General features: G+C 31.2%; 1 protein-coding gene across 3 annotated transcripts in view; it reads right to left on the bottom strand.

Annotated features, from left to right (window-relative positions):
* Positions 1 to 1,049: 1,049 nt before the first annotated feature.
* The window catches only part of LOC124534438, an 80,033-nt gene continuing 68,374 nt past the window's right edge, over positions 1,050 to 12,708 (bottom strand). For 2 of the 3 annotated variants that reach the window (XM_047110315.1, XM_047110314.1), the window contains exons 5-6: positions 2,819 to 2,932; positions 1,050 to 2,608 (exon numbers count right to left, since the gene is read on the bottom strand). In XM_047110315.1, the coding sequence (XP_046966271.1) occupies positions 1,619 to 2,608; positions 2,819 to 2,932 (1,104 nt within the window). In that variant the 3' untranslated portion in view covers positions 1,050 to 1,618. The remainder of the gene's footprint in view (positions 2,609 to 2,818; positions 2,933 to 12,708) is intronic. The other variant, XM_047110316.1, reaches the window with a different exon arrangement.

Below are 12,708 nucleotides of genomic sequence, written 5' to 3' on the forward strand. Positions count from 1 at the left end.
TCCAAAGCAGCTACTGAGAATTCTCGACAGAAATACCCAATAACATGACTCTATGTATAATAAAAATATCTGTTATTTAAAAAGGAATATTAACCATAATTTTGTTTTTTATTTGGTGGAGCTCGATATTTCGACGATGTCTACGAATGTCTTGTTCACGAGGTAAAATAAATAAAAATATCAGTTAAAAAATACAACAACAATCTTTTTTCAAAATAAATCAAAGTATAAATGACTATAACTCCCATTGAAAAGAAAATTTGCGTGTTATAGTAAAACCTCTTTAAAACGTCAAATAATCAATTTCAATAAAAACGTATTTTGCACAAAATCCTAATATACAATTCGTAAAACATAATTTATTCCCATTTAGTTTTCACTCAGACCATCCATTGTTATATACCTAAACATCAACTATTTTCATACACACATGTTAATTGTACGTTATTTTAGAATTCCTATTGTCATATTTCATACAACAATGTTTTTTATCAATAAATCAATGAAATTAATCTAAATTTTTAGCACAATTATATCATGCCATTTTTCCACGATTTCTTTACATACCATATATCAATATGTGAACTACAGAACTTAAAATAATTATACTTTAATATTCTTATAGGTCTCGTGACTCTTGCCTCGTGTTGGCAAAACAAAAACAATAAAAAAATAAATATATCAAATTTAGTCGATGGAATAATTAATACATACAATTAATTTGGTTAATTTAAAAAGCCTGTGAAATAACATTATGTACATTAAATATTTATGGAAAATAAATTAGAAATATTGATTTCGAAGTTAAGCCGAGCTAACCGTAAACAAATGGTTCTCATTTCTCTGTCGCATATAAATGTATTTTCTCTAAGACTATTTATTTCATCTCAGATAATAGTCAAACTGTGATTTGTGTCTTTCTTTCTTCAATTTTTTTTAAACTTTCCTATTTTCACTTTAAATTTCATTATGATGCCCATAATTAAGACAGCAAGTATTTATTCTTCTGCTCTTATTAGTGTATCTCTTTTTGATTTAAGTATTGAAAGAATAAATAAATAGATAAAACTAAAAAGAAACATACGATTATAGTATCTGCCACCCCACCTACTACATGATGTAGATCTTCCAATTACATCGCCTAATAACGCAAGCGTCATTTCGCTACTACAAATACTTGAACAGCGAAGATAAATCAACACAGATATAAAACTACATTAGATTATCTAATATGGCAACATTTAATAAATAAAATAACGGACAAACGAAAAACAGACCAAGAAGCTTACAATGTACTTCTACTTGACTAAGGAAATTTTACAAAATTACTTACCGTACGCGATTCCAATAAAAACATACGAAATTATTTTTAAAATTACTTCCAACAATACTCATATAAATTCAATGACTATAATTAAATTTTAAAACTAAATGATGATACATATGTATAAAATTAACAATAACATCATATAATAAACAAAATATAAACACATTGGATTTTTTTTTTATTTGTCAAAAGCAAACAGTTACTGTTACCGCACATAAAACCCTACAAATTACTAATTATCTTCGAATCACATCGTTACTTACATCTATTTACAATAAAATTGAGATAGAATTAACTGGTGCTATCAGACTTGGCCGACTCACTCTCCTCCGTGATGGTGATCATGGGGGGACTGTCGAAACTGCTTACACCTGGGGACATTTCATTCGTAAGCCTCTCGAATTTAGGTGATCCAGTTTTAATCACCTCCTTAACTGATTCATATACATCCATCTTTATCACTGGCAGTGACGCCCTCTTACCTTTTATTACATCCTTTGGAGGAAAATCCTCAGCTATCGTCTCCATGACTTTTACATCCGTTTCGTCTTGAGTAGCAACAGGCAGACTATCTGCCCTATTTATTGTTTTCATTTTTTTATCAACTTTATCAGATATGGGTATAGCAACACCGTTTTCTAATTTCTTCTCTCTGATATCGTGCAAGTGTTGTAGGCTGTACTCCCTGGCCTGCACATCAGATAGTAAAGGACCATCAGTCGACCCTTCGATACTATATCCAGGACCTTGCAGCATATCATTACCGATTATGGAATCTTGTTTGAAAATAGCTGCAGTTACAACTGGCTTATCAGGGTCGGTTGGTGTTTTACCTATAAGTGGTTCTTGGGAATTGTCGTGCACTATCGCATCAGCTAGATCGTCTTTAGAAGTATCGTATCCAGCGTAGATCGGGTAGCCGAATGGACCTTGATCGTATCCCACCTGACTGCTGTATGAATAGCTGACGTTGTGTGAACCGATTGAGGACATGCTGAGATCTGATATTGACAAGCCTGTACTTGATAAAGCCAGCGCCTGTCGCTCATACCTCCCGCTGCTTCGTTCACTGTCCTCTTCAATGATGATCTTCCTTTCCAAATCCTCAGGAACGCGATGAATAAGCGCTTGATTGGTTGAAATCTGTGGATCGTGCGGTGGTGAGTTGTGAAGTGATTTATGAGGTCTGTAAGTAGTCGATTGTTGGACTTCAACTACAAATATACCGTCGTTGTCGGGAGAATATTTCATCTTCGTTTCGCGACCATTTTTAGCAATATCCTGAAAAAAAGACATACATATCTTTATTATAGAAAATAATGTATTCATAATACGACAGTTACGACACTGAGGTCATCGAACTTTAGACAGATTTAAAATTATGTGATACAATTCCGATATTGTCGGTCTTAAAATAATCTGATTTAAAGCGTTGTAAATTATAATGTCTTTAAAATATAATGGTTGATTTAATGACAGTTATAAGCTTACATTTCTCTCCTCCGTTTCAACAATGAGGTGATTATTTTTGAGAGTCATGGTGAAGATGGATCCGTTGGCTGGAGGCGTGTCCACATCGGTACCACCTTCATCTGAAGACTTCAGCTAGAATAAAAAAAAATCATCATATTACAAATAAAAACAAATTATTTGGATGCGGTATTTTCAATGCATGGTTCTTTAATAATAAAATGGGTAGTTAATACGATTTCTATGATGTGTAGGGGCACCCTTATTTTCACTCAAATCGAGATTAAAGGAAATCTTTTAAAACATGACCACTTAATACATAAAAGACTTAAAAATCCTTTTTAAAATCTTAAACCCTTTTCGTCTGATTCAAATTTACATCATTGGGAAGGTATGCAATCTAAAAAATGATTTAAGTACATTCATAAACAGACTCCAAATGTGCTGTAATTCTTTTATTGCGAGATAGGGTTGCCTACTCTTAATAAAAACAAAAAGAAAAATGAAAACACTTCGAAATTTAAAAGTGTTATTACTACGACACAAATTAGACATAGCATCGGCAAATTCAATAACATCAACTACTGCCGATTTATACAACTAATAGAAATAGCTCCCAATCGCGCTATTCGTCGCTATAAATACTAGCGTCAGTACAATCCAAGAAAGCAAGTGCATGTAAATCGACGTGTCAAATTGACGAATATATTAGGTCATATGATATTACAAATTATTACGTTTGTGTAAAGATCATATTAACTTAAGAAATAAACTAATAATATTGATAATTTTGGATAGCGTACTTAATTCGATTGTAATCGGTTTTACGAATTTTGCCGATGCTACAACTAAGTTGTATCGTACTATACTTTTTTTATGGTATACGTTGGCGAGCATATGGGCCACCTGATGGTAAGTGGTCACAATCACCCATAGACAAAGACGCTGCAAAAAAAATTAATATTAACTATTCCTTACGTCAATGTGCCACCAACCTTGACAACTAAGATGTTATGACCCTTGTGCCTGTAGTTACACTGGCTCACTCACCCTTCAAACAGGAACACAACAATACTGAGTACTATTATTTGGCGGTAGAATAACTGATGAGTGGGTGGTACCTACCCAGACGGGCTAGTACAAAGCCCTACCACCAAGTAACTATGATTAAACTATAATACTCTTATACTTATATAATAACTGGTAAACAGAACGATGATTGTCCGACATGTGAAAGTCATACAACACCATCGCTTTGAAGTCGAAATTTTCTAAAAATTATTTTCAAGAGCGTTTATTTCACCAATTAAAATGAAGCGTAGTACCTGTAATTATGCTAAATTATATACCCACTTCTAAACGCGACGCTTCTTCTGATAAGTGACTTACACACATACACAGACTAACACCCACACAAACACAAGACAGATGTAAATTAAACGTCATTCTAGCTAATACCTAATATAAGAGGTACGTGTATGTCTGTGCCATATAATTCACTAATAAATAACAAATATACATTATAATACATTTTAAGTATGAAATACTGTCATAAACAAATATTAATATATATTCGTATAAATGTCCCACTGGTGGACTAATACGTGTAATTGCTTATTGAAATATCATTATCTTATTAATATATAGTCAGCATCTACAAGGAGAATAAATAATACTGATTACCAACCCTAAAACTAAACTCGTGCTGACTAACAACGAGCGCGCTACACAAAGGATCAAGTTCTATTCGTCGCGGTACACTGCTCTGCGCTAACGACCTGCGCATTGATGAAGAGTCTTCGCCCACATGCTTTTAATATTTTAGGTATTAGCGGAGTCAATGTCAAAATACATGGTGCATTTTAACATTATAGCAAAACTTATTTTATTTCCTTGTATATTAATACAGGAATCTCTAACAAATCCATTACTGCGATAAATATTCTTAACATGTTGTTGCCCGCGGCTTGGCTCATGTTTGAGGGGTTTGGTGGTCATGTTTTAGCCAAAAAAGGAACCCTATGTCCTTCCTTGGAGGTCAAGTTTGTTTCATACCAAATTTCATCAAATTCAGCTCAGCGGTTTAGTAGCGAAAGAACGACAGACAGACAAAGTGACTTTACGTAACTAATATAATTATTTCAACATAAAAGTAACAATTTGAAGGGGTCGGTTAATGTAAAGATCAAAGATCTGCAACGTTTATCTTAAAAATTAAACTTCGCACAGTTAGTGCGCCTGTGTGTGCCATTATATCTCATCTATGTCATATCACTCAGAGACGTTATTTATTACTATATAAAATACTATATTCAAATATGTTTCAAAGTATAGTACCAGTAAGTTCTTTTTAAGACATATATGCAATACAATAAATTATTGGGAAATGTATATAAAAAATAATATATTATTAGGTAAAATCAATCTTTAAATCATATATTATATAGAAATTAAACAAAATTTTAGTAATAACAATAATAATGTTACTGGCAATGCTTTAAGGAATAATAATATTTCCCGTTCTTAATAACAGTAAAGCTTTACGTGTTTTCGAGGATCGGAAGTGTGAACACTACAAATTTCTAAAATCGTGGTTGCTACTGATAATCTTGAGACCCAAACCGGGACTTTGAATCTACGACCTCAGGATCTGCGACGTTATATACTAATCACTAATGAAGCAGATACAGAAAACAAAGTAGAGTATATAAATGTATATGAGATCATAAAGGGAGTAGGAAAAGTGTATATTTGTATCAAATTTTACATGTGTCAAGTAGAGTCTCGTAGAGTCCCATAGAGTTCTATATAGAGTTTAGTTGATCTTCGTGAAGATGACATAATAGATTTATTAATGTGTATATTGAACAATGAATTAAATATTCAATATTATGGCCTGGCCATAGCTGAGACGACCCAGTGGTTAGAACGCGTGCATCTTAACCAACGACTGCGGGTTCAAACCCAGGCAAGCATTATATATATGTCCTTAATTTGTGATTAAAATTCATATCGTGCTCAGCGGTGAAGGAAAACATCGTGAGGAAACCTGCATTCAAATTCAAATTCTTTATTTGTAAAATTTTTGAAAACAACAAAAATTTCGCCCCTAGGCATACAAATATAAATTGGTACACATTATTACTTTACATTAATTGAAATATAATAAAATAATTAACTGCTAAAACATAAAAAAAAACAATAATAATAATAATAATAACAATAATAATAAAACATTAATTAAAATATGTCAAAATATAATATAATTAGAAATAAGATTAATTAGGAAATTAGATACGAACTTAGGCAAACATCATTAACTAATATCAAAAAATTCAGAGATTTTGTAAAATGTCTTTTCAATGAGGTATACTTTTAATTTACGTTTAAATAGAAGTATTGGTAATGATTTTATGTATTCTGGCAATTTATTAAATATCTTTACTGACATTCTAAAAATTCCTTTTTGCATTAAGGCCGTGTGGGAGGGGCTCAGATGCAACTTACTCTTGTTTCTCAAATTTCGATTATGTACTGAAAGTGCTAAATTAAACTGGCTAGGATTATTTTTCACAAACATTGCTACTTCATAAATATACAAAGATGGAAAAGTCATATTTAGCTTTTTAAAGTGTGATTTACATGATTCTTCTACCTTTAGACCACAAATAGCTCGTATGCATCGTTTCTGAGCTTTAAATATTTTTTCCCAGTCTGTAGAATTTCCCCAGAAAATGACACCATACCGTAAAATTGAGGCAACATAACCATTGTATGCTATGAGAGTAGTCTCAAGACTAGAAATGCGCGCTAGCTTTTTTAGTACAAAGGCGAATTTACTTAATTTTGCACAAGTGTCCTCTATATGTGATTTCCAATTTAATTGCCTATCTATTGTTAAACCTAAAAATTTTGTATGGTTTTCAGATGGAATTGTAATTCCCTCGTAACGTAAGTTTATATTAGTAGATTTTATTCTTTGTTGAAAATGCATAATTTTAGTTTTATTTAAATTTATCATTAGTTTATTTTTATCAATCCAATCTATTATATCTCTTAATGCGTCATTTATATCTTGTTCATAACTTTCGATTTTATCGCCCTTAATTATTATAGTACAGTCATCAGCGAAAAGTACCATTTCATGTTTTGTCGATTCAGTAATGTCAGTTATATAGCATAGAAACAAGAGGGGTCCTAAAATACTACCTTGTGGTACACCAAAATTGTTTGATTTATACTGTGATATATATTTACACTCTTCCTTTCTTTCTATAATTAGGTTAGTTATTTCAGTATATTGCAATCTTTTTTCTAAGTAGGATATTATAAGTTCAAGAGATATACCCCTTATCCCCATTCCATATAATTTATTTTTTAATATATTATGATCTACGCGATCAAAAGCTTTAGACATATCTAAAAATATGGCACAGACTGGTTTCCTTAGATCTATATTATAAGTTACTTCCTTTAGTAAATCATAAATCGCCATATTGGTGTTACTGTTTTTTCGAAATCCTTTTTGTTGACGTACTATTATTTTATGATGATCTAAGAAATTAATTAGCCTATTAAATATTACCTTTTCAAAAACCTTTGCAATTACCGGAATAAGTGCAACTGGTCGATAGTTTGATATGTTATAACGACATCCTTTTTTGAAAATTGGTATTATTTTGAAAAGTTTAAGAGCATCAGGAAATTTACCAGAACACAACGAAAGATTTACTATATGGGTTAATAATGGTGATAAAATGTCTACATTTTGTTTAAGTATTTTTGTATTTATACCATCATACCCAACACTTTGTGTGTTATTTAAATTTAGAATAATATTTTTAATTTCAATATAATCAGTGGGTTTAAAAAACAATGATTCAACTATATTATAATTTTTATACAAAGTAACGTTATATGAATAAGATATTTTACTATAATTTGTTATTTCATCTATAAAAAAATTATTAAATTTGTTAGCTATCTCCGTGGGGTTAGTTATTGTTACACCATTATCATTGATTTTACTAGCAGTAATTCTGGGTAAGCAATTATTTGTATTTCTAATTACCTCCCAAGAAGCTTTTGATTTATTTACCGCGTTTTTTATTTTAAAATTATTTTGAGCACGTTTAGTCAAATTTATAATTTTATTGTATCTTTCTTTATACGTTTTTAAATTTTTTCTATTTACTATCGTTCTTGTGCATGTGTCTAATTTCATCGAAATTCTGCCAAATGTGCATTCCACCAACCCGCATTGAAACGGCGTGGTGGAATATGTTCCAAACCCTCTCCTTATTGGAAGAGGAGGCCTTATCTCAGCAGTGGGAAATTTACAGGCTGTTACTGTACTGTACGGTATGTTTTATATACAGCAATGAATTATTATAGTTATAAATAAGACAATAATTTATAGCAATTAAGGTTCAAATCATGACCCCGTCGAATGATGGCGTGCATGCTAACAGCATACGTGTAATCACACATATACCGAAAATGAATTGTAAAATATAATACTGTCTTTATTTACCAATACTTATTTTTTTTAAACCATTTAATTTTTTAAAAAATTGATATTTTTTAACTAAAATGAATATTCTTTTCAAATCACATTTATATTTATTACTTTATATCTAACGTTATTTTATGACCAAATTGCATAAAATCATTATAAATTGTAGCCTATGTGTTACACTAATGTATATTCCATATTACTGTTAAATGTCATCCAAATTCGTTGAATAATTTTTTTGTGAAAGAACAAACAACATATGTACGTACATCTATCCTCACCAACTTTCGTATTTATAATATTAGTAGGATTAATAGGACAGAATTAGTAGTATTTGAATATAATACTTCTCTGCGTTATACCTATAATTGTATTACAGTTAAAAATGATTCAACTAAAAATATAAAATACACAAAAATCTAAGCGTAAACATTATATAAAAAAGAAAAATATTCCGCTTACAAAACACATCGTCACAAAAACTTACAAAATAAATAGTATTCTATGTGTCATCGAGTCATCGACACGGTACATTTTAATATAATTATAAACACATTTATTAGGTTTCAAAGTCACCTTCCTAGGCGGTCTAAGTGCCGGGCGGGGTCGACGGCCGGTCGACGCCCGCGCACTTTTCGGCCATCTTTATTTCCCGCCCGCAGCCTCCAGCGATCGCGTTGCACTTTTTAGATGTACCTACTCTTGCCATACGACTATCTAACGACTGAACAGCGATTATTATGGAGATGTCTGTTATAGCATATTTATATAGCTCAAATACAAAAATACAATACATTTATTAATGTATTGAATTTTGATAATTGAACAAACAATCGCGGTACACTAACTATAGTAAGTTGGTTTACATTAGCTAGGAAGATCAAACAACAGATCGCTTTGAACCCTGCATTTGTTAAAGCCAGACATCAAACCCGCTACACTTAGTACAACAATAGCATATCAGCTAATGTAACAGATATTAATATTTAGGTCATATCATACAAAATCTAAATAACTTGAAGATCAATAAGACGTGTTCGGACGAATTAGCGTTACCTTTATATATCTCTGTCCCAATATGTCAGTGTGCCAAATGTATGCTAATGTGATAAGGAAGGACAAATTTTAAAACTCAATACGTCAACTGTATATAACATATTCGAGACTAATAATAGTTTGACTAAAACGTAAATACAAAGTATGTAATATTTAATAAAAATACATAGATTGATTTTTTTTAATTCAATTTACATCCACGTACTCACAGTTGCCAATGCTTTTTGATTGAATTATTATTTAATATTTACTGACACATTCTTGCCCGATTCTAAAAAAAAAAAAAAATTTACATAGCAAACATATGGAAACTCTTCACGATTCAAATGGGCGAGTGCATTGTAAAAGGCTATTCGATAACATAATTGATTTTGATTAAGCCAATCTATAAAGCCAGACCATTCTTTTATCTCACCAGTCATGTTGCATCTGAAGATCTTATCTCGTTACAATCGGAGTCCACTCCACACCACCTCTGTCCCTCCGAATTCGCCTCACAGTACATTGCACTACACACCAGTCTGACTAGATTTTTGGCAGCACTCCTCGCCGCGCCAGAGCCGAATTCTTTTATGAGTTTTTGACGACTTAGGCCTTTTTTTATTATTTAACTCACAAACACATGCAACGCATGAGGTAGCATACCCATATTATTATATGAATTAGGTTATTTTAATGAGCAATTTTTAACTTTTCTTATGATGACGGAAAAATATATGAATTTAAAGTATTTTAGTTTTTATGCGATTATAGTGTTAAGTATTTGTGTTAGTTACGTGTTTTAAGTCGTAGAAGTCAAAGAAATCGTTTGAAGATTGATTGATTTGAAGATTTGTAAACTAGAGGAGATGGTCTGTTACTTAGAACATGATAATCTTACTTGTGATAACCTAAGATAGCGCTGTTGAATTTTCATGTGTTTAATTTGTATTTATAATTAATTTCATTCCCAGATTTTAATGTATTTATACCACATGTGTATCCATCAAACCGCATTGGAGAAGCGTGGTCAAATAACCTCCAAACTTTCTTATCTAGGTGATCGTTAACCCAACCGTGGGATATTAAGAGGCTGATTTTTTTTTTGTAGACTGGAATGCAAGCAAAATGTTTCGATAATTGACTTAAAACCTACTTAAGTTCGACAATGGCTCTTTAATAAATATTGACCATTAATTAATTCGCCTATGCACTACCAACCTTGGGAACCAAGATATCACTTGTACTTTGATTACACTGGCTTACTCACACTTTAAATCGGAACTCAATAATAAGTACATAATGCTGCTTAGTAGCAGAAAAAATATATGTTTCGTTTAGATTTTTCAGTCACGCTAATTTGAAATGTATAGTGTCAAAATAATTAAACGTTTTTCATTATTATTAAATGAAATTGATTATCGATTTTATAAAATAATTTAATAATACATAAAGAATTGGTAGCGTCCGCGGTTTTTCTTTTTTGGACCTTTAAGGAGAATATTTTTTTTAGACACAGAAATTGTCAACGCTTATTATTTATCGGTGCTTATACAGGGTGTTGGTATTTGCAATTATAACAAAATAATTGATTGAATTGATGATTTATTCGATTTTTGAATGATCTGTAGATATATTTCTATATTTCTATTTGGAAATTTAAACAATCGATAAAAAAACACAACTATATTTATATATAGACACAACACGTGCCTTATATAAAGTATGATAACCGTGTATTAACTAAGTAAGTACATTATGTAATAAGTAATATGGCTCTATGTTATGACGATAATTCCAAAGTTAGGAATTACAGCGTGGACTGCAAGCTTGAAATGGTAGAAAGTAGCGTCAGCAGAAAAACAAATAAAATAATCATAACAAAACGGCGTTTAAATCATTTTATCTAATATATAATTTAATTATTGAATGTTTGTGAAATTTAATACCAATATACATAAAATCTATGAGTTTATTGTTCGTCGAAACCTACGTTCTACCTTCGGCTTCCAAATAAATACCTCAAATTCAAGGGCATTTTTAAACCAAATTTTTCGCAAATAAAGTTCTCATCATACATTTCTTAAGATAATGTAATCCTCATTTATTTATAAAGACAACGTTAAGGTATTATGACAAAATATTAATAGATCCAGTTATATCTTTACCTTATCTTATAATGGGCGTCAATAGCAATTCTACTAGTTACTAACATCTGTGATTACTAACATTTTGTAAAAGTAAATTATTATTATTATGCAGTTAGTACATTCCATGGGTATTAGACTCGAGATTCAACTTGGTTCCTAGAATTACTGGAATGATATAAACACAATACAATACAGCGTTGTAGATTAAACTTATATACAAATATTATCCTTATTAAAAGAAAGGTTTTGACCACCTATGTGACTTTTGTTGGCTGACACATTTATATCACTGTTCATGTATATCTTGCTATCAAATATATGTTCTGTATAAAATAACTTTGTCTGTTGATTTTCTTTCTGTTTCACGCCGAAACGCTAAGCCAAATTTAATTAAATTTTCTATACCTAATACCTGTTGACTTCCATGCCGGATATATTAATTTGAATAATTGTATTTAACTTTGTATTTTTTAAATGTTACAAAAGAGTAACTACTGAGTTTCTTGCCGGTTCTTCTCTAGTTAGAATCTAATTTTCGAACCGGTGGTAGCTTCACTTAATTGTGAAATGACGATTCAAAAGTCCTTGTAAAAGCCTACTTGAATAAAGTTTATTTTGATTGATTTATTGATTGATGGATATTATATGAAACAAGTTTGAACCCTAGCGATGTTGGACGAATCTTATTTTATGTTCCCGTTTCGAATAAAAAATCGATCGCTACTGAAACTTCAAAGATAAGGCTTTACCCAACAGAACATAACTTCGCGGGAAATATATATATCAAACGATAATGTCGTAGACATTAGTTGAGAAGTAGTAAAAATCAAGAAAATCCGAAAAGGCTCGGCGATGGGCTTAACTTTGTTATAAAATTAGAATCTCGGAATTTAGGTCCGAGTTTACGACACACTGTAGATACGATCGCTCGTAAAAGCAAAAGTTTTTACGACTAACTTTGTTGAGAAATTATAAATTTAGACCCGGTTCACGACCCAAAACCGACAAAAATATATGTATTTGCACATTTGAATCCGAAACGGCTTTGTGGTGTACTATTATCTCCAGAAAAAGCTATGTGTCTCATTTAAATATAAATAGTATCAACCGATCTTAAGATATAATCACTTGCGACTTTAGCACTCTGATATACGAGGATCAAATGATTTGCTTGTAAATGCAACAGTCAACCAAATGTTAAATTCCTACTC

Source organism: Vanessa cardui, chromosome 12 (genome assembly GCF_905220365.1).
Source record: "Vanessa cardui chromosome 12, ilVanCard2.1, whole genome shotgun sequence".
In the NCBI taxonomy this organism is placed as follows: Eukaryota; Metazoa; Arthropoda; class Insecta; order Lepidoptera; family Nymphalidae; genus Vanessa; species Vanessa cardui.